Source organism: Zonotrichia leucophrys, unplaced genomic scaffold (genome assembly GCF_028769735.1).
Source record: "Zonotrichia leucophrys gambelii isolate GWCS_2022_RI unplaced genomic scaffold, RI_Zleu_2.0 Scaffold_287_66905, whole genome shotgun sequence".
NCBI lineage: Eukaryota > Metazoa > Chordata > Aves > Passeriformes > Passerellidae > Zonotrichia > Zonotrichia leucophrys.
The window spans coordinates 24,424-51,207 of NW_026992492.1; the positions used below are offsets into that span (position 1 = coordinate 24,424).

Sequence of the window (26,784 nt, forward strand, 5' to 3'; positions counted from 1 at the left end):
TTGCTGGAGCCGCACCTGGGGACCTGTTCATGGAAAAAGGACAGTGACAAGTCAGGAGAGGCTGCTTTGAGCCAAGCCTGGGCCATTCCCTGCAGACTGTCCCACTGGTACTCACCCACTCTTGTTGCTGCTCTGGGAAAACCTTCACGCGGATCCCTGCCTGTGCTCCAGTTGTGCTGGCTGAGTGTGCCAGGAGCAGCCAGGGCTGTGCGTGGGGGCTCTTGAGGAGCCATCCCTGCCCCACTGCTCTGGGTTTGTGGCCATGTGGTGGAGGGACAAGCCTGGATAGTCAGGATTTGTCAGAGGAATCACTCCTAATCGAGATAGGCTTGGCAGCATCTGCACTCCCAAGACGAAATCATGGCAGGAGTTTCTTTTAGGAATTGTTTTCCTATCCACACATAATTACCGAGTCTCTGAGGTCAGAAATCCCCAGCATTTCTGCTGCACTCAGAGTTTGCCACTGAGAGATGTGAGAGGCAAAGGATTCCCTGTGGCTGAGGGAAGGTGAGGGGCTGGATGGGCTTGTTCCTAACTGCCCTGGCATTGCACCTTTGGCTGCAATCAGAGCACAGTCACACTCCCAGGTCACCCTGGGACTAACCAGACCCTGCCCAGAGCAGAGGGATCCCTGAATGTCTCACCCTCTCTAAAGGTCTCTGGGCAAGGTCTCAGCATCTCCTTGTGCCAAGGACACTCACGTCTCCCTTGGCAAACCCAACAGCATTTCCTCAGCTCTGGCACCTCTGCAGTTCCCCATGGGACATTCAGGGAACTCCCAGAGGCTCTGGCACAGATTTGCACCCAGGAGGGCAGCTCAGACCTTGGAAGGGCACAGCAAGGAGATCCCTGGCTGTGCCCATGGTGGGATCTCAGGGATAGGGCTCAGCTCATTCCCCTTTCCCATGGACTGCTTTGCCCACAGCCCCCAGGTGCCAGGGAAGCTTGGACACCCCATTCCCATGGACAGCCCTGCCTGGCAGGAATGCCAAGGGCAGAGCCTGACTCAGCTGCTGCAAATGCCAGAGCCTCCCTGAGAGCAGCAGAAAACAGTGACAATATCAGGGCAGGGCAGAACCAAGAGAAGATGTTGTGGTGCTGTGCCTGAGAGGGCAGGGCAGAGACAGCCGGGCACTCAGGACAGTGTTCCTGTGCCCAGCTGTGCCCAGCACCTCCCACACACCAACAGTGCCCTCCTGCCCCCAGCACTGCTCTCTTCAGCCCCCTCTCCTTCCCTGAGCATCTCCCTGGGCCTGGACATTCCCTCCTGAGAAGAGCCTTGTCCCTGCCAGCGCTCACAGAGCCCATCCCAGCCTGTGTGCCCTGGCCAGGGCCCTACAGAAACCTGCCTGTGTGCAGGGCCCTGGCTGGGGCAGGCTCTGTGTGCAGCTGGGCAAGGGCAGCTCAGGAGAGCCCTGCTGGGCCCTGCAGAGGTGATGCTGCTGCTGTCCAGGGCTGAGGAGTGGCTGAGGGCCCTTTGGGAGGCTCCCAGCAGAGAGACTGACCAGCTCAATTTACAGTTCTGCAGTCCCTGTAAATGTTCAAACATTAGTTGTATGATACCGTGTGTCCCTTTCAACTCAGAATGTCCTGGGATTCTAGGATTACAATTCCTGTTTTTCTTCTCTCATCCCCCTGGCTTTTATCATCAAAGGAGAGAAAAAAAAAAAAAAACCACCCTTGCAACAGTGTTAGAAGAGTAAAGTAAAAACCAGACACTTATTGGAAGCTTCCAGGTGTCCCAGTGGGGATGGGGCACACGCGGGCCCTGATTTACACAATTTATTAAGGTTGATTAATAAAGAAAATTTAACAGGAACATCCAATAGGAGATTCACTTACCCCAGTTACACACCCCTGTCTCAATCCATTGGAGTAAGTCCAAGGCTTCTTTGCATTCAATTTTTGTTATGACTGCTCACATTCTGGTCAAAAAAGAAAATGTTCTTGTAGGTCCTCGTCCTGATAATAAGACTTTACAGGATACTATATGTATTGTATACTATATGTATTTCAAGAATGCATTTAGACAATCAGCTTATTTTTCTGAAATCAAAGAAAAAGCTTAGGGAAAACATTAGAGTTAATACAGGATTATAGTTATATAAGTATATAATAGTAAAAGAGTTCATTAAGAGTTTACCAGACTGAAATAAGGATTATAGATTTATAACTATGTAATAGTAATTTATAGTGCCACAATTATATGAAAAATGTATAAAATGAAAAAATCTTTTTGTCATCACCCCAACATTCCCATCCTTCTCCAAGCAGGAAATTGAAAACACTCTCAGGAAAGCTCCTGATCTTTTCAGGAATCCCAGGCTTACCTTCCTTGGGAAATGCCCTCTGGAGCTGTGTTCAGGCTGGTCTGGAGCTGGGAGCAGTCCTGCCCCACCCAGCCCCCCTCAGCAGCAGCTCCTGCCCTGCTCAGGGTGGCTCCTTCCCCCCACAGCTTCTCCCCAGTGCTGGGAGCAGCTGCCAGGGCTGGCTGAGAGCTGTCCCTGGCAGGCAGCAGAGTCCCTGCCCCAGCACAGCGCCCTGGGCTGCAGGACCCTGCTCTGCAGGACAGCCCTGGGCACCCCTGGCTGCTCTGCACAAGAGACAATCAGAGAATGTACTCACAGAGTCTGTAGGCATTTGGATGTTCCAGCTTTAGGAGATAGCTCCAGGAGCTGCAGCTGCATTGTCCTGCAGCCAGAGGTTCCTGGGGCTGGCAGTGATTCTGCCCCAGGAACTTCTCAGCACCTTCCCAGCCCTGACTGATTGAAGCTCTCTGTGCCTCTGTGCTGTGCCTGGGGTGGCTGCAGGCAGTGCCCCAGCCCTGCTGGGCTGGCAGAAGAGCTGCTCATCAAGAGAAATGTGCTTTTGAAGCTCTTCTTGGTTACCAGGAGCTGCCTCTGGGCCAGGAGCCCAGCCCAGCTCAGCAGCACAGACACAGCACCAGGATTTTAATGAGCCTCTGGGGCTTTGTGCTGAGGCCCTGAACATCAGTCCCTGAGAGGGAGCTGAAGAAACCTCTTCAGAACTCCAAGTCAGAATCCAACTCCAAAGTTTCTTGAAGTTTTAATGGGTCCCACTGTGAGGCACGACTGAGAAAGTGTCCCCAGGCCCAGGCAGAGCAGAGAACTGGAGGCAGTGATGACAGGTGGGGACAAAGAGAAGCCAAGTCTCGGTGCCCTGGGGCACAGCAGGGTCTGTGCCACCAAGGGCTGGGAGGAGACACCTTGTCCTGAGGCCCTGGAGCCTCCTGGCACAGCCCCAGCCAGGCTGGGCACTGTCAGCCCCTTGTCCTGCCCTCAGCATCCCCCCCTAGCCCACATCCCAGTGGCCTCAAGGATCTGCTGGAAGGAGTCCCTGGGGAGCCTTGGTCAGGAATGGCCCTGGGAACTCCTTAATGCTCCCTGCAGGGACTGCAGGTTTTTCAAAGGATTTTGGGTTTAACTTTGGCTTTTGCCTTGAAGTCTCTGAGAGGTATTTGCAATTATGTCCTCCAATTATCTGCTTTCCTTCGTCCCTGAGAGGTTTTGTCAATAACAACACCCACTGGGTCTCATTAATGCTTCACGGTACTTCAGTTATTTTAAGGTACTTGGTGTTTCCCTTTTGATACAGACTCTGTGAGAGGTTTGTGCAATCACAGCCCCAATTATCTGCTTTAATGAGTCCCTTGAGAGCTTTGTACTCACACTCAGTGGGGCTCATCAATGCTTTGAGATACTCAAGGTTTTTAAGGTACTTTATGGATTTAAGAATACTTTTAGGTAATTTTAAGGTTTTTCCTTCCCACACTGAGTCTCTGAGAGGTTTTTGTGCCATCCTGGCCTCCTATTCTCTCCTACAAGGAGTCCATGAGGATCCTGTGTTCAGAAAAGAGGGTATCTTCCTCTTTTCTGTTTTACAAGAAAGATGAGACTGAAAGAATTTTTCAAGATTTTCTAAAAGCATTCAAACAAACATGGGACAATTAACAAAACAACCACTAAGAGAATTAATAGTCCTGTTTTAGCCAGACATCATCCAACCCTTTAGTCCCTTGGATTGGAAGAGTTTATTGATCCAGTCTTTGTTTTCCACTTGAAGATTCTTGAACCCTTCAGTACCTGAATGCTCTTGTGGATTGACTCACTGTGGCTGGAGAGGTTCATGCAACACATGCCCTCAGAGTCTACACAGCCATGCCCATGTGCCCAGAGTAAAAACTCTATTGCTGTTCTGCACGGTGGCATGTCTGATGGTCTCTATGTCTGAGAGCAGGCCACTCAGTGTCAGGGAGGTAGCATTGGTTTGCTTACTTAACAGGCACCCAAGATGGTGTTATTGTCCTAAAGCTTTAGCTGTAGCTACCCAAGGTAGTCCAAATTGAGGGTGCTACCATCCGATACCTGGATTAAAGCTTGCAAAGCCATCTCTTTGATATCATCCAATACTTCTCTGGGGATACCTGCTGCTTGATCATCTGGTAGGCTGTGGTGTCCCTTCCAGCTAGATGGTTGATTGTCAGTTCCACCCTTGCCTCATTATTAGCAGAGTCTGTGATTAATTGATTTAGTAAACACTTCCATCTCCCTTCCCACAGGGGGTATTCTGTAGGTGACAACAACATGGAATAATATATTTTAAATCATAGGGGCTCAAGGCACGTGCTGTAAACATCGCCCTCATTAGGCCATTATAACAAGGGAAGTCCCCCCTATGGTCTTTAGCTGTTGTATACAGATCCTTGATTTCCCCGTTAACCGATGGCTGATACCTGGGATTCTGCCCCCTTCCTTCATAACATATGGGGGCAAAGAGGAGTTTTGAGACTATTTGCCAGTCTCCTTCCTTAATTGCTTCTTTCTGGATCCTTTCCTAGGGATCTTCTGGGGTTGAGGGGTGAGGTGTCTCTGATGAATCCAAACTGTCTTCTGGGGAGGAAGAATAACTTGGAGCAGAAACATTTGGATGGAAATAGTGTGACAGTTGGGCTTAGTATCCCTTATCATGGGGTTATATTGTTGCTGGAGCGTGAGGCAAAGGGCGGTGCCATTTTGTCAGGTGTTTCAGGTCTTGATTTAGGATGGCCAACTTCTGGGTTGGAGTTCTGGAGGCATGTCCCAGGGTGGAGGTGGATTGATTGACAGTGGGACATGACCCACAGTTGTGGGGGTGGAGTCTGGATGTTTGTTCAGGGTAGAAGAGAAGGTTGTGGTAGTAGGAAGTGGAGGAGCCAAGATGGAGGGAGCATGATGGGGCTCCTGAGCCACATTCATGCTCCTTCTATCTTGAGTCTTCAGGGTATGATGCTCCAAGACCACATGGCCACTGTCATCTTGGACCATCATAGCGGGTCTGAGAAAGGCAGGTTTGAGGGGAGGTCCCGAGTTGTCCGGTTATCTCGGCTGTTTGAGGGGCCTGGAAAGGCCCGGGGTGGCCTTGGGGCAGCCCGCATATCGAAGGACGAGAAGAGGCTTCAGTTCTTCTTTCGGTTTTTATGTTTATTAATTGTTTATCTAAAAGATGTTCTTTCAGCCGAACAGAGATCTGCTCAGCAGTCAGCCATGAGCACACTGTCTGCCCTCCCGGGCAGCCACGTATCTTTATACCCATTGTTACGTGTACAATATTTATCATTTTTCCCCAATACCATTTATTCTTATAACTCGGTACACTCTCAGTAATAACCAATCCAAAAATGCCACCGTGGCCAAAGAAGATGGAGGAGAAGAGGAAGAAGAAGAAGGACAGGACACACCCCAATTCCTCCATCTTACTCCTCTAAACTCCCCTGTACATAAATCCTAAACCCTGTTTCTCACCCTCTAATTAACTAATCCCTTCACCATTCACCCTGGTGAAGCCCTCATCCTTGTCGTCTCCTGTGTAGGACCAAAGTCCAGCCACCAGACACTTCTGGCAACATTCCAGGACTCCCGAGCCCCCCAAGGTGGTCTCGGAGGCTCAGCATCTCAGGACTGAGATCTTGAGATCCGACACCGAGTTAGGAGTGACAAATAGATCGAGTTTTCAACACACTGCTTGCTGGTGAAGGGTCTCAATGATGGTGTGGAAGATGAGGAGCATGCAGGGTGCACTTGGGTCCCTTTTGATCGAAAGGTTGTAAAATTTAACTCCCACAGAGTCCTAAAATTCAGTGGTATGGATTTCATCAGCAGAGGCGTTTGGAAAATTTTTAATGATCCACCTCATGATTGATTTTAATTCGTTCTTTGGAAATATTAAGTCATGATCAGTGAGAATTAAAGCATCCATATGTCCTCCTTTCTACTTTGGACATCTGGCTGCCCATTTTTCTTTTTCTCTGCCCTGTGGGGAAGAGCCACTGGAACATCCCAAATCAATTATGGGACCTGGGTCCATATTGTAAAAATACAGTAGCAAAATGGGCAATATATGTCTTGCATTTCTCTAAACCCACCTGCAATCCTATGCAGGTGAAACCATTGTTGTCCCTGCAAGGTCCCTTGAAGCAACGATGAATACGCCAGGCCCAGCACAATCCAAAATCCCAGGGAGCACTGGCCTATCCATCAGCTCACCCCAGCTGATGTGACTGACACAGGGACTCCTGAGTGTCAGGGTCCCTGTTTTCACACCAAAAGTCACAGTAAAGTTGGCTGTGACAAACCTCTCTTCTTCCCAGACTTCAGGGCGAGGGTGGCAAAAATGAAAAGGAGCAGGTTCGATGCAGTTGCCCAAAAAGAACTTTAATAACAGGGTGAAAAACAATAAACACAGAGAAGTCAAGCACAATACGAGGGGTAGGATCCTAAAACCTGAGACAAAGGGGAAGCAACAACATAGACACTTTGGGCTAGAACAGTAACCATATAGAAGAAACAAGTAACCAATACACCAATAGGGGAGTAGAACTTGGACAACTTAGCATAACAACACTAAAGGCTTATGGGGGAATTCTCAAGTTCACCCTAAATTAAAAGAATGATTCCTAGGACTTGAAACTCATGCCTAGTTCTTCCAGGGTAAAATCTGTCTGACTCTGAGTAACAGCTGGGCTAACTCTCACATTGCTGATTTGCACTGGTCCCTTGGGATCATGCAGCCCAACAGAGCCACAATGATGTCCTTGGTTCCACGAGGCTCCACAGTGTCACAATGGCCCCTTGGATCCATGGTGCTCTGCAGTTGTCACAATGGCCCCTGCATTTCACAAAGCTCCCAAATGTCACATTGGTCTCCATAGGAAGGAAACCACGGAGCCCCATATTTCAGGAGCTGATGAACAGTAACCACCAGAGGCCAAGGCAAGCCTGACCTTTCTGTCCTGGCGAGTTTGCTTGGACCAACCCTTGGATATTTGAAATTATGAATGTGGAATCCTAATTGTGTTCCAGTGTTTTTTCCAAAGCATTGACCTGTGAATTTGCAGCATTTTGTGAACCCATAAGTCTACTGCAAGCTGTTAGCATCTGTGTAACTGTTGGAGGCTGATCAGGCAAAATAATTTTTCTACATTCATCATTAGCATTTACATAAGCAAGATTTTGAATGATATAAGAGCGGGCTTGTTCATCTGGACATTGCCTTTCAACAGCTTGAGTTAATCTATCCAAAAAAGAACCATAAGATTCAGTTTCACCTTGTTTGATCAGTGGATAAGAACTCAAATGTGAACCAGCAGGCTCAAGTGAAAGCAAGGCCTTTCTAGCAGCATCTTTAATGTCTGCTAAAACAGGCCGAGGCAGTTCAACTGCTTGATTTTCAGGCCTATTATAAGGTGAATCACCAGCTAATTGAGCAACATCTAGATCGGCATGATCAGTATCTGCATATCCTTCAACCAACTTGTTAAGTAATTTTTTCCATTGTAATTCCCATAGTAGGTGCTGTGAATTGGTTAAGATCAGAGATGCCACATTCCTGCAATCAGCAGGAACTAAATCATAAGAGTTAAAAATATTTTTCCACACACTATTAAAATAGGGAGAAGAAAATCCACTTTCTTTCAAAGCCTGTCGTAATTCCTTTATATCATGATGATTGAGTCTTTCATATTTTGGATTTCTATCATTTCTTCCATATTTTACTGGTAAAGCAAGATATTGTTTCTTTAAATCCGAATCTTTTTCTAGTTTCTGATTAATGTATGACCAATCTGGTAATTTTAATGGAAAATCAAAATTGTCACTTTGATCAATGACAGTTTGAATATTCCCTTTGCTTCTAATCAATACATTTTCTGATCCTGAAAAGTCATTAAATCCAAACCTTCCAGGCCCTCTGCCCAAATCCGAATTCCTGACAGGAACACTGTGCTCTTGTCTGGGAATTCTGCCAATTCCGGGAGCTCGGCCAGCTCCAGGAGTCCAGCCCACCTGATCATGAGAACACACCTCTAAATTTTTGGCAGAAACCTCCAAGCAACACGCCCTCCTTGGGACCCTGCCATGAAAGGCAGGGGTGGACTCCAACAAACAACACGCCTCCTCCGAAGCCCGTTCCAAAGGGGCCAAGACAGAGGCGCGTTCCCCTGTTCTGGGAACATTGGCACATTTTAACCTTGAATTCGCTACCTTACCACAAGTTTCACATTGTCTCCCTGCCAAGTAAAACTCAGCTGGAGAGTCCCCAAATCCAGGTTTTAAACTTACATGGTTTTGTTTTAAAATACAAGAATTAGGATCATAACATTTTAAAAACTCAACCCGTGTTTTTTCAGGTTTTTGAGAGTTATCCATCCTTTCAAAGGACTCCACCCTTTGAATTAATGCAAATTTTTCTTTCTCTGTATCTATGGATTGACAAACACCAGAAAAAACATGTTTTTGCTTAACTGAAAAAGAATTCCCAGAATCCCCAGGCATCCGACATGTTTGCATTGAACCCGGAACCAAAATTTCTCGAGTGGAAGAGACACCCTCAGCTTCCACTTCAGGCATAACAGAATCTAAATCAGTTTTCAGTGTCCCTGCACAAACAATCTTAGGAAATACATTCACTTTTTCATTTACATTTTCTATACATTTTTTCCCTTCTCCCTTACAAGAGTCACATATTTTTACATTAACAGAACAACGCGAAGAAGAGTCCGAAAAAGTCTCATTTTTTCCCAGAGAGAGAGAAGGAAGATTTTTCTCAGCGGAGTTCAAATCAGCATTTGAAACAACATTTGTTACATTCTACGAAACACACACAGACTCCGGTTTACTGGAATTTAAAGAGACAGAGCCAGAAGCTTTGTTTTCTGAGTCAGAATTCACCTTATTATTGTCAGTTTGTTTAAAACATTCCATCAGGGCTCTAGAAATAGGCATCAGTTCTCTTAGGCTTTCTTCTTTTTTGAGAGTGACTAGATTATAAATCCTCCAGTTTATGTGATCCCAAAAATGAAAAGTAAAGGCAGACTGTAACTTTAAATCTTGCGTATTCGCTTTAACCCAGATAAGTAAGTTTTTAAACTCAGTTTTTGAGACTTCAGAAAGACCTTTTTCTTGTAACATTGTCTTTTGATACAGTCTCTTGTAACATCCAACTTTTGATAACTTTGTTCCCATATTTCATTTTCTCGTTACCCAAGCCTCTCCCGAGAAAAGTTACTTATAAATTCCTTGGCTTGGGCGGGAGAGATGATACAGCATCCTCTTGATTAACACTTGGGTCTCCAGCGGCCGGGAAATCCACGATTTTTCTTTTTTCTTCTAATCTACTTCCTCGAACGGGGCTTCCTCACACGGGGCACCAGTTGTCGGGGCCCCAAGGTAGCTATAGATCCAATGGTGTCAGGAACCCACGTCTTAAGAGAGGAACCCACTTGCCACGGCAGAAAGTCCAAATATGGACCACACTGGACAAATTTAGACCAGTTTTTTTTTATTATTATTATTACATCAGCCTCAGAACATTGTTAGATGTTAACAGCATGCTGGCCTAATGGAAAATGCCCCGGAAGGTGGGGTAAAACAGAATGACATAAAATCATCTCAGTTTAGATTTCAGCCAATCACACCAAAACAAGACATATTGACAAGCTTTCCATCCAAACTTATAAAACATACGTAATGGTAGTTAAAACAAAGACTATTTCATAAGAAACAAAGAACAGAGTTCTATTCATGCTAGCCTTCTAAAGATACACATTAAATAAACCTGTTGCCATCCTAAAGCCAAACCTACAAAGTCTTATTGTTATTTGTCACGTCTACTGCTTGGGAAACTTTTCTGCTGTAACAGAACTTCGGGCCACATCCTGAGGCCTAAATACTCTTTTTTAACCATTTCCTAAATACCCTCTGACTTTATGGATTCCCACAGAGTAATAAGAATGTTGGGATCAGCGGGAGAAATGCGGCACGCAATATGAGTGATCAGCAAATATTGAACTTTATTAATAGGCACACATCTTTATGTCAGTGTTAATTAGGCTCATACATATTGCAAAGGCGAGCTCACTATTGGCTAGTAACTTATCAGCCAACTATGCCTACTTCTGCATTCTTGTGGATATTTTATTGAAACTTTTCTTTGTATTTCTGCCAAAGATGTTCTCCCCTATCCTGCTGTTGCACCAGGGGCACAATGTCCTTGCCTGTTATTGGACACTAACTACTGACTCCTATATTGTCCCATTCAAGCTTTACCAGTGGCGTTATGTCGACGTGACCTTTCTCAGCTAACCAACTGTCCACAAAGCTCTCCACACTTCCCCCATTTTTCTGTTGGACAAGCATAGTCTAATTAAATGCAGCAGATATCATCCTTTGCACCATGTTCTGTAAGCACATACAAAAACACTGCAAAATTAACACTACTAACAGAGCTATAATGCCCACTATAATGCTAACTTTAACAACAGAACGTAACCATGATCCCAGGCCTAATGATGAGAGCCATCCATCAATACCGAAACCTGATTCTGCCTGTAAGTTTCCAGTTAACCTTCACAATTCTGCGAGCTGGGTATGGATGGACTGCGAATGGTCAGAAAGATTCATGCAACACATGCCCTCAAATTCTTCACAGCCATGGCCTTGTGCGAGTAAAAGAAGGTCAATCGCAGCTCTATTTTGAAGCACTGCATGACGAATAGAATCAACATCAAGCAAAAGGCTAGAAAGTGCCAAAGAGGTGGCATTGGTTTGCTTTGCAAGCCAGCATCCCAACTTATTTAGGGCACCATGGGCACCTGCAGCTGCCACCCCTGGAGTCAGAAAGGATGCTGCCATTATGGCCCCTGGGGACCAAAATTATACATCGTCCCTACAGTCAGCAGTAAATGCATGGATCATTCTCTTATGTCGATGATGGCGGCGGCTCATGTTTAATATCATGGACGTATTGGGTGTAAGCAGAGAAAGCCAGCCAATTGTACATGGACCCCTGTGCAGCATCAATGGGACACCAGGCCAAGCACAGTCCCCACAGATTAAGAAGTAACCTGCTGGCACTTGAATAGGGTTATTTGATGAGATTGATACTTTCCCTGTGGTATGATTGCACCAAGCTGTTGCATTACAATACAGATCCATGCTCGAAGTTACAATAGTGGAATTGTTTTTTGCTGAAAGCTGGCTTCTGTGGTTAAAATTAATACATGCATCTGTCATCACTGAACCTAACAGCTCCAATTCTTGGGGTTCCTGTGGTGCTATGGGGAAGTGAGAAACCCATTGGTCCCAATTATCTACACTTGTCCTAGGATTGTCAGTTTTGCAGGTGGATACACCTGAGGGACATGGCCAGGGATCTGCTGGTAGCCCTACCAAGCCAGTCGTAAAAGGATTACCAGGAGAAGATAATGACAGGCAAATAGCCTCCTGGTTAGTTAAGTTTGCCAGGGTGACCCAAAAGTTAGTCTTAGGCTGAGGTGGGGCCCATGCATGATGAGTTTTCATTTCTCCGGCAGCATCTGCACTGTCTGCTAAGAGGGTGAGGATTAGCAAGGTAACAGCATAAATGTGCCACATCACCCTGGTCTCCCCAGGCGCTGCTCTGAACCACCCACACATTTGGGAAATAAACATGTTTATCACAAGTGGTTAAAAATGTCTCTCCTTTCCCCTTCTTTCTCCTTGATCTGCCCAGATTTAAACTCTTTAGATCTCTCAGACAATTGTCCCACGCTTGGTTGGGATCTTGTTCTGCAGAAATGGGACCTATTATACTTGTCTGTGAAAGGGGAATACCCTTACCACACTTAGTCTGTAAAATATGCGACTTGGACTGTCCCAAAGCACATTTAAATAAATGCTGCATTTCCCACCTAAACCATGCAATATTTTTTTGTTCTGGTGACTCATACAACTGTAACCCTTGGCGGTGAGGTAATCCTGTAAAGGTCCAGAGTTCTGCTTGCCAGGACCCCAACAGCCAATAAAATTCACAGCTCCTGCACCACAAGTCAGGTAATTGAGTCTGATGTATTAGTTTGCTGACAACCCCCGAAAAAAAAAATACCCATGCAGCACACTGTCTATTTTGACAATCAGTACAAGCTAGGTTCCTAGGCCCTCTAAATTCAAATGTAGAAAGCTCTTGAAGCAGGCTTAGTATATAATCTAAGGATTTGCACCGATCAATCGCTCGGTCGATAGCCAAACTACACTGTCCTTTCAGCTTGAGAAGTATTGGTCAAAGGATGATCAACAGCTTCGTCTCTACTCGCTGATGGTCTTCTGTGCTCAGTTGTTGGAGGTCTGGTGGTTCCATCTAACACAGCTGCTCGGGTCCATTTAGCAGGTACCCATAAGGATCCTGTAGGGGTAGAGACACAAAGATATCCTCGGCCCCAATATGACACCTTAGCAGGACCTTGCCATTGTCCTGTTTTGGGATCTCTGTATTTTACCCTTACATCTTGCTTTACACTTTCTTTCTCCTGTACATAGTGGCAAATTACAGCAGGAACCTTGCTTTCCCCAAAAACACACAAGTGATTTAAAACAAATAAACACCTTAACAGTCTTTCTTGCAGCTCTCTAATATCCTTGTATTTACCTAGATATCTTTTCAAGGTACCATTAGCTCTTTCTATGATTGCTTGCCCTGTCGGGGAATTAGGGATGCCTGTCACATGTTCTATTCCCCACATTTGCATAAACTGCTTTATTCTTTTGCTGCAGTAGGCAGGCCCGTTATCTGTCTTAATACACCGTGGCACTCCCATTACAACAAAGCAGCTGCTGAGATGCCTCTCCACTTGTCCAGCTTTCTCACCAGTCTGTGCTGTGGCCCATATAAAATGACTATAGGTGTCTATAGTAACATGCACATACTTCATCCTATCAAACTCAGCAACATGTGTGACATCCATTTGCCAGGTCTCATTTGTATTCAACCCTCTTGGGTTAACTCCCAGACCCAACCTGCAGCCCCCATTATGATGACTACATATGGGACAGGCTTTGACTATTGCCCGTGCCTCTTCCATAGATATCTGAAATTTTCTATGGAGACCTTTTGCATTTTGGTGAAACATGGAATGTGACTCTCTGGCCATAGTCTGCCTGGGAATTGGAGTCATTTGTGTGATTGAGACTAGCTTATCTGCTCGTGCATTACCCTCTCCCAGACCAATATCCCATTTGTGACTTCTGATATGGATAACAGAAAAGGGATGTTTTCTCAGCTTAATCACCCTCTGTAATTGAATAAACAGCTCATGTAACCTCCTGTTTTGAACCTCTTTTATAGAGGCATCCTCTATTTGCCCACACACTCCTGCAACATACAAAGAATCTGTCACTATGTTGAGGGGCCCCGAAAAATGCATCATGGCCCATACAACAGCCAATAGCTCCATTGTTTGTAAAGTATCCAACTTGGAAGCCTGGAGAATCTGATGGTGCCATTGTCCCTTTTCCTGCCAGGTCACTGCAGCAGTTCTTGATTTTCCTCCTGCATCCGTGTAGGCTGTTATAGCATCTGACAGGGGCTTTCTGTGATCTTTTTGGGCATTGAATCCAACCCCACTGCCCTATCCAGTTCAATCGTATATTGGGAATATCATCAGTGGCAATCACGCTACCAGCTCCCAGCAGGGTCTCTTGTAATTCCACACTGTTTATCAGGTACCAGGTCAACGTATCTTTCTTCATTGGTATCCGTATCTGATCAGGCTCCTTTCCTGTAATCTGTAATGCCCATTCACGACACTTCTTAAGCAAGTCAGCCAAAATTTCGATTTTTTGAAGGAGGGTTTTATGCTGTTGAAGTGGAGGAGATATCCATTCTAAGGCCCACGCCTCCCCTGTTTTTCTGTTTTGCTGAATAAGTGCACCCAGTAAAAATTTAGTTCTACACCAAACTGTCAGTTGTATGGGGAGGTTAAGATCTCGTCTCCGGACACTGCCCTGTGTCACACAGTCTCATATCTGCTGAAGTGTCTTAACCTGCTCAGAGGTTATCTGGACAGGTTGTCCTGGGTCAGTCCCTTTTAGTAAAGGTCAAAGTTCATCTAACAACTCATTTGGGATGCCCACAATAGGACGCAGCCATTGCAGATCACCAAGTAACTTTTGAGCATCATGCAATGTATGTATTTCAATATTTGATTGCAATTTCTGGGGGATAACAACCTGATCACTAAGTGTCCATCCCAAATATTTCCAGGGTGCAGATAATTGGATTTTTTTGGGATCTAAAACCAAGCCATGTAGTTCCAGGGCCTTATGTATTTCTTGAATTTGTTGACCTATAAAAGGTTGCGGCTGCACAAATAAAATATCGTCTATGTAATGATAAATGGTTGTTTTGGCCCAGGCCTGTCGCAAAGGTTGTAAAGCATTGTCAACATACAGCTGACACAAGGGGGTGCTGTTGCGCATTCCCTGTGGGAGAGTAAGCCATTCACATCTCTTGTCTGGTTCTTCCCTATTTAAAGCTGGTAAGGTAAATGCAAACCTCCGAGTGTCTCGAGGGTGAAGAGCAATAATAAAAAAGCAGTCCTTAAGATCTACAATTAACAGTGGCCAGTCCTTTGGCAACATGGCTAGGTTAGGCAAACCTGGTTGTAAGGCTCCCATAGGCTCCATTTGTTCATTTACAGCCCGTAAATCCTGTAGCAAACGATACTTTAATAACAAAAATAGGTGTATTCCATGGGCTTACTGACAACTGTAAATGACCCTGCTCATATTGTTCTTGTACTAGTACATGTGCTTGTTCCAGACTTTCCCTTTTTAATGGCCATTGCTTAACCCACACTGGTGTGTCCGTGTTCCAAATGAGTGGGATTGGGAAAGTCCATGCAATGGCCATTAGCCCAAAGAGTACTCATTTGTCAGCACTACCCCCATTTGAGCCAAAATGTCCTGACCAATGAGGCACTGCACAGTAGGGGGCAAAGGCACAACTGAGAAAACACTCCAAAAAATTTTTCCGTCGATAGTTACTGATAACATGGGTGATTTCCTTGCAAGCGTTAAGTTTCCAACCCTGGTAACTACTACAGTGGTTGGCTGTAAGGGCCAGTTGTGGGGCCAGCAAACCGGGCTGATAATGCTGGAGTCTGCGCCAGTACCTAATAAACCTTCCAAGGTTTGCCTGTCACCCTGATACTCTATCAATACAGCACATTTTGGCTGATCGTTTAAGCTCATTGTTAACAGAGTAAGTCCTCCAGTTGAGCCAAAGCCCCGTTCCCCCTGGACTGTGATTGATGAGGGGATAATGATTTAGTCATTTGTTCCAATGGAACTAATTGAGCTATCCTCTGTCCTTTCACGATTTGTATCGGTGGAAAAGGGCAGCGAAAGGGCCGCTCATCCGTGTGAATCCTCTGGTGCCTGACAAGATGAGAGCTGGTATGAAACCTCTTCCTGCATTTATCACACTCATAGGGCTTCTCCCCAGTGTGGCTCCTCAGGTGGTAGATCAGGTGGGAGCGCTGGCAGAAGCTCTTCCCACACTCCCCACACTCGTAAGACCTCTCGCCAGTGTGGATCCTCTTGTGGACAATCAGGTTCGACTCGTGGGTGAATCTCTTCCCACACTCGGGACACTCATAGGGCCTCTCCCGGGTGTGCATGTGCTGGTGGCTGACAAGGGAGGAGTTGTACTTGAAGCCTTTCCCACAGTCGGGGCAGAGGAAGGGCCTCTCCTCTGTGTGAGCGCGCTGGTGCCTGAGGAGATCAGAGCTGGTCTGAAACCCCTTTCTGCATTTATCACACTCGTACGGTTTCTGCCCAGTGTGCCTCCTCATGTGGACAGTCAGGTGGGAGATCCGGCTGAAGCTCTTCCCACACTCCTCACACTTGTAAGACCTCTCCTTGATGTGGCTCCTCAGGTGGACAGTCAAGTTGGATCTCCGTCTGAAGCTCTTCCCACACTCCTCACATATATAGGGCCTCTCCCCTGTGTGGATTCTCATGTGGCAGATCAGGTTGGATTTCTGGCTGAAGCTCTTCCCACACTCCTCACATATATAGGGCCTCTCCCCCATGTGGATTCTCATGTGGCAGATCAGGTTGGATTTCTGGCTGAAGCTCTTCCCATACTCCTCACATATATAGGGCCTCTCCCCTGTGTGGATTCTCATGTGGCAGATCAGGTTGGATTTCTGGCTGAAGCTCTTCCCACGTTTCAAGCACTTCTGGGGCTTCTCCTTACCCTGAAGCTGCTCATGGACCACCAGCTCTGAGCTCCAGGCACCTCCCCGGTCAAGGGTGGGCCTTTCCCCCTCAGATCCCTGAGATCTGCGTTTGCAGCCCCTCCTCGTGCGGGATCTCCAGGGTTTTTCCTCCCCGTTGGATTCCTGTGCTGTGGGGCTGCTCAAAACAGCCTCTTCCACAAGGTTCTGCTGTGGGGATTTGTCCTCCCTGCTCTCCATCCTCAGCTCCTGGTCTGGGGAAGGAAGGACAAGGAGAGGATGGGATTTGCCTCCATGCCAGAGGGAAAGCAAGGAGATCCCCCCAGTGCATCCCCAGCAGGACGGCTTTGGCAGCAGGGTTGTCCTGCAGCCAGGGGCCGTGCTGGGGTGGGAGATGGAGCAGGAGAGAGGGGGAAAGGGGCACTGACTTCCTCCTCACCTGCTTGGGGCTGCTGGGCCATCTTCCTCTTCCTCACGACCTCCTCCTTTTGCATCGGGCCAAGGTTTAGAAACAGGAAATCCTGGCTTGGGGGAAAACAAGGGCTGGGCACGTTGGGTTTGATGGTCCCGCTGCCTGTCTTGGTGTCTGCTAAGGAAGGCAGAGCCTCCCTTAAAATTGAAAATGTAAACCCCATCCCTCCAAATTACTATAAGTTTGAAATTAAGGGGCTTTCAGGGAAAGATATGGAAATAGGAATAACAGTTCTTTGCTAGGAAAAATAAAATGAAAAATGCAGTAGTAGAAAAAAAGCCACTGACAGAGTCAGAATCCAAGCTGACACCCTGTTAGTCAGGGTGTTTGTTGCACTCCAATTAAATGGTGGCTGCAGTCCTCCTGGAGGGACAGATGTGCTTCTGTTGAAGCAGTGGTTCCTGCAAAAGGGTGTAGTTTTCCTCCAAAGGTCCAGTGGTGGTGTAGATAGGTCTGGTCTTCCTCGGCAAATCTAGTGGAGAAGAAACGCTGCTCCTCTGGGAATTCAGTGGGAAAAGCCTGACTGTGATGTTCCAAATCTCTGATTATACCCAGATAGGAATGCCTGGCTCCTCCCCATGGGTGGAACATCTACCAATAGGGTGATGTAATTTTATCAGTCCTGCAGTGAGGTTCAATGGCCCATTAACAGAAGATATCTCCCTGAAGGGCTTGTGGAAGAGATAAAGAAAACTGCCCAATTAACAGAAGATAACTGCCCCACCTCTAACAGATGGCAATAGAATACATACCCCCACCCACATCTTGCATTTCCAACCTCAGACACTCTCTGTTGCTCTCAGTAGCCCAAAGTGTGATCCCAGTTGCTCCCTTTTAACAGCAGTATGATCCCAGTAACTTCCAACACGATCCAAGTCATGTACCACCATTCCCAGTATGGTCCTAGTGTAATCTAGCTGCTTCCAGTCCATCCCAGTATGATCCCCAGCTGCCTCCAGCTACATCAACACAATCAGTCCCAGTGTGATGCCATTTGCTCCCAGCGTGCTCCCAGTTGCTCACAGCAGCTCCCACTCACTCTCAGAATGATTCCAGTCACTTCCAGTATATCACATTAGCCCTTAACGTGGTCTCAATTGGCCCGGCAGGTTCCTACTCACTTCCAAAATGATCCCAGGATGATCCCAGTACAGCCCAGTCCCTCCCAGTGATTCAATTCCTGGCATCCCCCACTCCTGTCTGTGTTCCCCCCTCCCAGATTGCCCGATAGGAGCCCCAGGGGCTGGAAGGCCTCAACCAGGGTCCCCAGCAAGCCCCAGTGTGGATGTGCAGCCCCCAGTTTTCCCAGTTTGCCTCTCCTTCTCCCCAAACAGGGTTCTCCTCCTCCTGCTCCTCCCTGCCCCCAGCAGGTGGGAGCAGCTGAGAGCCCCGCACTGCCCATCCCGACCTGTCCCGGCTCCATCCCCGCTCCTGCCGCGGGCTGCGAGGGCTGCGGGACCGGGGCAGGAGGAATGGGATGGTGGAGCAGGGAGGGAGAAGCAGCAGGACAAGGGCTGGAGGGAACAAGAGAAGGAGGAGGAGGAGGTGTGGAGGATGGAGAGGAAGAGGAGGAGGACAGGTGGGAGGAAGAGCTGGCTGAGAGAAGGAGAAGTGGGAAGTGGAAGCGGGGGGAACACACACTCCAGCCCTTGCTTTCTCTGCAGCACTCCCGGACCCTGGGGCATTTCTCCCCCATATCTCAGGTGATCACAGAGGGGGAGCTCAACCAAATATCCTGGGTGCTCCATAGGTGGGTATTTTTTTGGGGATGGGGGCATTTTTGGAGCTCAAAGGACTCCAAAGCTAGGCTGCAAATGGCCATTGGGGAGATTTTGGCTGTGTCCTGGGAGGTTGTTTCTTCGCAGGGAAGGACAGGAGAGGGGAGAACACTGGGACACCGAAGTGTGTAGCCCAGACAGAGGAGACTGCCAGGATTCAGCCTGGAGAGGGGAACACCCTGGCCAGGGGGAAGCCCTGGAGCTCCCCACAGCCTGGAGCAGAGCCAGGGGAAACGGGACTGCTGAGACACCAAGAGCCCTGGCATGGCTAAGAGGGAGCCCAGAGAGGGAGATCTGGGGAACCCCCTGGGGCTGCAGGGAACCCCCAGCAGCACAGAGAAGGGGGAGCCCCAGAAGCCCAAGGTCACAAGAGCAGAGAGGGGCGACCCTGGGGATTCCTGTGGCAGCTTGGAGAGGGTGTGGACCCCTGGAGAGGAGAACGCTCAATAGATGCAGGACTCCAAGAAGTCCAAAGCGGAGAGACCAGAGAGGGGCAATTCATGGGGAGCTCTTTTTTGGAATAATCATGAGACATTCAAGTCTTGGCAAGCTTAAGGATGGTATTTCTGAGGGTTTTTCCAACTAAATTTCTTTGGTCTGGAGGTTTTTATGGACACAAAATGTCTGGAGACTTCTAGAGATGGGTTGGGGCAGGAGGAATGCCCAACAAAATGCTCTCATACCTTGTTTTTCTCATTTCCAAACTGCAGCCCAGTCTGTTGCCCTGTCTCTGGGAACACCCACTGGTGTCACCTCGACACATTGTCCCTGCTGCCTGTTGTCGCTCTCTGGTCTGTTCCCAGTGTCATCCCATTCCTAGTGTCCACCGTGCCTGGCATCAGCCCCTGGTCCATGTCCATCTTGTCTTATGTTGCAATGCAAGATGTAACCAGCAGTATGTATTTTATCACCATCTGTTGAAACCAGGTGGAGCAGTGTTCTTTATCACTTTCATGACACATCCCTCCTAATACCAGGGCAGATATTCTCTATTAACGGGCAAGCTGGTAAAACCAGCAGGTTTATTTTATCTCTTTCACAACCCATCATCCCTCCAGGGAGATATCTTCTGTTAATGGGCCATTGAGATTCACTGAATGACTGATAAAATTAATCAGCAGTGGGTGTTCCCAGAGACAGAGCTCAGAGACTGGGCTGAGGTTTGGAAATGAGAAATCCTATTTCCAAGAGAAAAACAAGGTATGAGAGAATTTTGTTGGGCATTCCTCCTGCCCCAACCCATCCTCTCCTTGTCCTTCCTCCCCCAGACAAGAAGCTGAGGATGAAGAGCAGGGAGGACAAATCCCCACAGCAGAACCTTGTGGAAGAAGCTGTTTTGAGCAGCTCCACAGCACAGGAATCCAACGGAGAGGAAAAACCCCGGAGATCCCGCACGAGGAGGGGCTGCAAACGCAGTTCTCAGGGATCTGAGGGGGAAAGGCCCACCCTGGACTGGGGAGGCACCTGGAGCTCAGAGCTGGTGGTCCATGAGCAGCTTCAGAGTAAGGAGAAGCCCCAGAAGTGCTTGAAACATGGGAAGAGCTTCAGCCAGAAATCCAACCTGATCTGCCACATGAGAATCCACACAGGGGAGAGGCCCTATATATGTGAGGAGTGTGGGAAGAGCTTCAGACGGAGATCCAACTTGACTGTCCACCTGAGGAGCCACATCAAGGAGAGGTCTTACAAATGTGAGGAGTGTGGGAAGAGCTTCAGCCAGATCTCCCACCTGACCGTCCACATGAGGAGGCACACTGGGCAGAAACCGTACGAGTGTGATAAATGCAGAAAGGGGTTTCAGACCAGCTCTGATCTCCTCAGGCACCAGCACACTCACACAGAGGAGAGGCCCTTCCTCTGCCCCGACTGTGGGAAAGGCTTCAAGTACAACTCCTCCCTTGTCAGCCACCAGCACATGCACACCCGGGAGAGGCCCTATGAGTGTCCTGAGTGTGGGAAGAGATCCACCCACGAGTCGAACCTGATTGTCCACAAGAGGATCCACACTGGCGAGAGGTCTTACGAGTGTGGGGAGTGTGGGAAGAGCTTCTGCCAGCGCTCCCACCTGATCTACCACCTGAGGAGCCACACTGGGGAGAAGCCCTATGAGTGTGATAAATGCAGGAAGAGGTTTCATACCAGCTCTCATCTTGTCAGGCACCAGAGGATTCACACGGATGAGCGGCCCTTTCGCTGCCCTGACTGCGGGAAGGGCTTCAGGGACAACTCCACCCTCGTCACCCACCAGCGCATCCACAGCGGGGAGAGGCCCTATGAGTGTCCGGAGTGTGGGAAGAGCTTCTCTCAGAGCTCTATCTTGAGCAGACACCAACAGAGCCAGCACTAAGGGCAGCATGGTGTGTTCCCCAAGTGCAGGAAGAGCTTCGTGCGCTGCTCCAGCTTCAGCCCCCACAGAGGGATCCACCCTGGGTAATCCCCAGTGACCCCCGGTAAGCAGAGCCCAGGCCATCCCTGTTGCCGGTTATCCATGTTGGAAACCACCTGTCCAGTGGCTTCACATCTTCCTGGCACCCCGTCGCCTGGGTTTTCTTTAATTTCTTTTTGTCCCTTGAAAACACACAAAACCAGGGTAAAAAAAAAGACATTGGAATAAGCCATTGATGGGGACATGGGGGGATCTTCCAGGGGACGGGGGGCATGTTGGGTTCGAGGGAGGTGGGGGTTCCTGGGAGGGACTTGGGGGTTGCTCAGGGCTTTGAGCAGAACAGGCCTAGTAGCTGCAAAAGTGCTTGGGGACCCTGGTGAAAGTTGTGGCGCGGCTGATCAAGGACCCCTGCCCTGGAACTGTCTTCATGTCCCTCTCTCCTGGTTGCCAGTGTCCCCTGTCCAAGATCACCCTCTCTATGCTGTCACACCTGTCTCACCCACCCATTCCCATGTCACCCTGGTACCGTTCTGCTCCCATCCCTGCCTGAATCTCATTCCAGTCTCATTCCCTATCTGTCTCCCATATTCCAAGTCTCTGTTCCCCTTCTGTTATTCACGGTCCCACTCCTGTTCCCATATTTTCAATTCAATATTCCCTGTCCCATACCCATATTCCAATTCCCAGTCCCTGTCCCCATTCTCTGTGCCATTCCAGTTCCGGGTGTCATTTCTGATCATGTCCCCATTCCCATGCCTCTTCCCTGTCCCCATACCCACTCCCTGTCCTCATTGCCGTCCCCATTCCCACTCCCGGTCCCCATTCCTGCTCCCTGTCCCCTCTCACCGGATGCTGTCGCCATCACTCCGGCCTCCCCGGCCCTCACATAACCGAGCAAACCCCGCGCTGCTCCCGCCCACCAATCCCAGCGCGCGACCGCTCTCCTATTCTCATAACCACATGGCCCCGCTAGCCGCCGGCTGCAGCCGCCTCCGAGTGCTGTCTGCTCCCAGTTCCCTCCCAGTTCTCCCAGTAAAAGCGGGACTGGCAGGGAAAGCGCTCCCAATTCCTTCCCGCTGCTCTCATGATCTTTCCCAATGCTCCCAGTTTCACTCCCCAGTTTCACTGCCGTGCTGTTTCGGAACCCGCCCAGGGCAGAGTGCGGCTGCTTTTGGGTGTCAGCATTGCCTGGGCCGGTCTAGGAGTGAAAGAAAAGTGGGGGGAAGAGGAGGAACAGACGAGGAGTAAGAGGAGGAGCGGAAGGAAGAGGAGCAGCAGAATCACATTGCTTTCCCTGCCGCCTTCCCCCACTGCTCAGGCCGAAGCTCCCCCGGCTCCTGCTGCATTGCCCCCTCCAGAAGCCGCAGGTGAGTGGGGAGGGGGGGCTTGCGTCAGATCCATCGGGGGGTCTCCAGGAGGGTTTTTTCGTGGGGCAAGGGATCTTTGACTCTTGCAGGACCTCAAACCCGAACCGTGAATTTCCCGTGGAGGGAACAGCCTCACGTTCACCTGGTACCGACGGGCACAGGGGGATCTCGGGCTGGGGGATGCCCAGGAGAGCCGACAGGAGCTCGGGAGCCCTGGATTGGGGAAGAGCACAGAGGGGCGATCCCGGAGCCGGGAGACAAACTGCCTGGAGGCGTGCGGGAGGCTGGGGATGAGCGGGCTCCAGGCCCCCCAGGGCTGAAAGGGGCACTGACTTCTCCAGCTGCATTTGGGCAGCAGGACTATCAAACCCAACACGTTCAGCCCTTGTTTTCCCCCAAACCAGGATTTTCTTTTTCCAAACCTTGGTCCAATGAAGAAGGAGGAGGCCGTGAGGAGGAAGATGGCCCAGGAGCCCCAGGCATATGAGGAGGAAGTAAGTGCCCCTTTCCCCCTCTCTCCTGCTCCATCTCCCACCCCAGCACGGCCCCTGGCTGCAGGACAACCCTGCTGCCAAAGCTGTCCTGCTGGGGACGCACTGGGGGGATCTCCTTGTCTTTCCCTGTGGCATGGAGGCAAATCCCATCCTCTCCTTGTCCTTCCTTCCCCAGACCAGGAGCTGAGGATGGAGAGCAGGGAGGTCAAATCCCCACAGGAGAACCTTGTGGAAGAGGCTGTTTTGTGCAGCTCCTCAGCACAGGAATCAAAGGGGAAAGAAAAGCCCCAGAGATCCCACATGAGGAGGGGGCTGCAAACGCCGATCATGGGGATCTGAGGAGGAAAGGCCCACCCTGGGCCAGGGAGGGAGCTGGAGCTCAGAGCTGGGGGTCCATGAGCAGCTCCAGGATGGGGAGGAGTCCCACAAGTGCTCAGAATGTGGGAAGAGCTTCTTCCTGAGATCCTCCCTGATAAGCCACATGAGAATCCACACAGAAGAACGTCCTGACGAGTGTGATAAATGCAGGAAGAGGTTTCAGATGAGTTCCTATCTTGCCAGGCATCAGCAGAGTCACAAAGGCGAGAGGCCCTTCTGCTTTCACCATTGTGCAAAAGGCTTCAGGTACAACTCCGGCCTCATCGCTACCTGTGCGTCCACAGCGGGGAGAGGCCCTACGAGTGTCCTGAGTTTGGAAAGAGCTTCACCCAGAACTCCACCCTGACTGCCCACCTGAGGACCCACACGGAGGAACGACCCTATGAGTTTGCAGAGTGTGGGAAGAGCTTCAGGACGAGCTCTGAACTGACCATCCACCAGAGAAACCACACTGGGGAATGGCCTTTTGAGTGTGGGGAATGTGGGAACAGCTACCAGAGGAGAAGCCACCTGACCTGCCACATGGAAGTCCACACAGGGCTGGAACAGCCCTACAAATGTGGGCAGTGTGGGAAGAGCTTCATGTCAAAGTCCCACCTGATTGGCCACCAGAGGATCCACACTGGGGAGACGTCCTATGAGTGTGTTAAATGCAAGAAGAGGTTCCAGACCAGCTCCTTTCTCCTCCTGCACCAGCAGCTTCACACAGATGAGAGGCCCTTCCGCTGCCCTGACTGCGGGAAGGGCTTCAAGTAGAATGCTGCTCTCATTAGCCACTGGTGCATCCACACCGGGGAGAGGCCCTACGAGTGTTCTGAGTGTAGGAAGAGCTTCTCTCAGAGCTCTAACTTGACCAGACACCAACAGAGCCACCACTAAGGGCAGCCCTGGGAGTGCCCAAAGCAGGAAGAGCTTTGTTCCCATGACACCCTTTGCCCTCTGATTTTGGGTCCTTTCCCCCCCCTTTGAGGCGTTTTCCCCTGGTTTGGGTCCTTTCCCCATCTTTTGCGTCTCTTCTCCCTATTTTGTGTCTTTTCCTCCCTACTTTGGATCCTTTCTCTGTCATTTGGGTCCTCTGCCCATTTTGGGTCACTCTTCCCCTATTTGGAGTCCTTTTCCCCCTTTTTGGCTCCTTTCCCTATTTTCCATCCTCCCCCCCCCCCCCCCCCCCCCAGTTTTGAACATCCTCCCCTTTGATTTGGTGAAGTTTTGGGTGCATCCCGCTCTCCAACCCTCTCCCCACCCCTAAACCCCCTTCTCCCCCCACCCCCATCCACCCAGGCATGTCCCCAGCTGTGTTCCTAACTGTTCCCCCATGCCGCATGGACTCAGTGCTCGCTATCCTGGATGCCCTTGCATCCCCAGCCCAGGACTCTGGATCTGCTTTTCCAGGAATTCCGGAGCTGGCCTGGCTTCCGGGGAACACCAGTGGCACTGGGGCTCAGGGTGGGTGGCCTGGCAGGGTTGCTGGGCGGGGTTTGGGGTCATCTTGGCACTGACTGAGGGTCTTGTCCATTCTGCAGTGAGAAGTGGCCCTGGCTGGAGAGTATGGGATGGATGGGGGCAGGAGAGGTTGGACCCTGGACCAGATGGACACGAGACCATGGATCCCACTCTGGATGGACACTGGTCCAAATGGACATCCGAGCCATGATACCCACTCTGGATGGACACTGGTCCAGATAGACACCAGAGCCATGGATCCCACTCTGGATGGACACTGGTCCAAATGGACATCCGAGCCATGGATCCCACTCTGGATGGACCCTGGTCCAGATGGACAGCAGAGCCATGGATCCCACTCTGGATGGACACTGGTCCAAATGGACACCAGACCATGGATCCCACTCTGGATGGACACTGGTCCAGATGGTCACCAGAGCCATGGATCCCAGCTGGATTCTGATCTGGACAGCCCCTGGCCCTGCAGCCCCCCAGCCTGGCCTGCCCCCAGCCTAGATGACCACCAGCCTGCCCACAGCCTGGCCCATCCCACTGTCCCACCAGCCTATCCCAGTAGACCCCAACCCAAAATCCCCCAAAATAAACCCAATGCTATAACATCAGCTCCACATGGTCCCTGCAGAGCAAGAGGGAAACTGAGGCGAGGCCTGGGGAGGTGACTTTGTGGTGGTGGGAGGGGACTTTGGGACCAACCCTGGAGACCCCAAAAAGAGCACCCACCCCCCAAATTGTCACCACAGCATGGTGGGACCTCCAGTTGTCACTGCAGGAGCCACCAGCTGTCACTCCAGGAGCCACTGTGACCCTGCAGCCCCTTTGAGCGGTGACCCACGGTGTCCCCTCAGTGTCACTGGCACATCCCCAGTGGGAGCAGTGGCATCACCTCCTGGGGCACAGATGAAGGAGGAGGAGGAGGCGGGGGGGGGGGGGCAGTGCAGAGTCGCAGAGCATCCTTGGGGGTATGGAAGTGGTTAGGGAGACACCAAAAATGTTGTTGTCCCTTCCTCCCCACCATAGGATGTGGGCCACCCCCTGTTTTGGGGCACTGGTGACAAATTGGCGGGTGGTGGTGACAAAAAGCACAGGTGCCACCTCAGGGATGGCACAGAGAGGGGTCCTGCAGTGCCACCAAGTCCCCCACGCTGAGGGAGTGACAAAGTGGGGGTCGGCAGGGGGGAGGGGAAGCGTGGCAGGGGTGCCATGGAAATGCCCCCAGTTCGCCTGTGCCCGGGATGTGGGGGTGGCAGAGCTCCGGTCACCCTGTCTCCCTGGCAGCCTGTCACCGTGACCGTGTTCACAGGGTTCTTAGGATGAGGGAACAGATGAGGATCTGACTCCATGTTTCAGAAGGCTTGATTTATTATTTAATTATATAGATTATATTAAAACTATACTAAAAGAATAAAAGAAAGGATTTCATCAGAAGGTCAGCTAAGAATGGAATAGCAAAGAATGATAAACAAGGCTTGTGGCTGAAACTCTCTGTCCAAGCCAGCTCACTGTGATTGGCCATTAATTAGAAACAACCAGCATAGGCCAATCAAAGATCCACCTGTTGCATTCCACAGCAGGAGATAACCATTGTTTACATTTTGTTCCTGAGGCCTCTCAGCTTCTCAGGAGGAAAAATCCTAAGGAAAGGATTTTTCATAAAAGATGTCTGTGACATATCCCCCTTTTTATTTTAGTTAAATTAAAAAGAAAAGTGTTTGTCATTTTGTCTGCTGTACCCATGCAGAAGAAAGAACAAACACTTGACAGGTTATCTTTTGCCAATGAAAAACATCAATCAAGTGCTGATGTGGAATGATCAGGGAAATTCTTCACTTGTAGAACATAAAATTCTATCATATCACTAAAACAATCTTACAACATAAGAAAATGCTTAAACAATGC

General features: G+C 49.5%; 2 protein-coding genes across 2 annotated transcripts; one reads left to right on the forward strand and one right to left on the reverse strand.

Annotated features, from left to right (window-relative positions):
• Positions 1–15,562: 15,562 nt before the first annotated feature.
• On the reverse strand, positions 15,563–17,043 carry LOC135441420 (zinc finger protein 239-like). Its single transcript, XM_064700968.1, has 2 exons — positions 16,989–17,043; positions 15,563–16,596 (listed from the first exon to the last, which is right to left on the reverse strand). The coding sequence occupies exons 1-2, from the start codon at positions 17,041–17,043 to the stop codon at positions 15,563–15,565; spliced, it is 1,089 nt and encodes a 362-aa protein (XP_064557038.1).
• Positions 17,044–18,575: 1,532 nt separating this feature from the next.
• LOC135441421 (zinc finger protein OZF-like) lies at positions 18,576–24,180 on the forward strand. Its single transcript, XM_064700970.1, has 3 exons — positions 18,576–18,600; positions 20,068–21,132; positions 23,699–24,180. Exons 1-3 carry the CDS (start codon positions 18,576–18,578, stop codon positions 24,178–24,180), a joined length of 1,572 nt encoding a protein of 523 aa, XP_064557040.1.
• Positions 24,181–26,784: the final 2,604 nt, after the last annotated feature.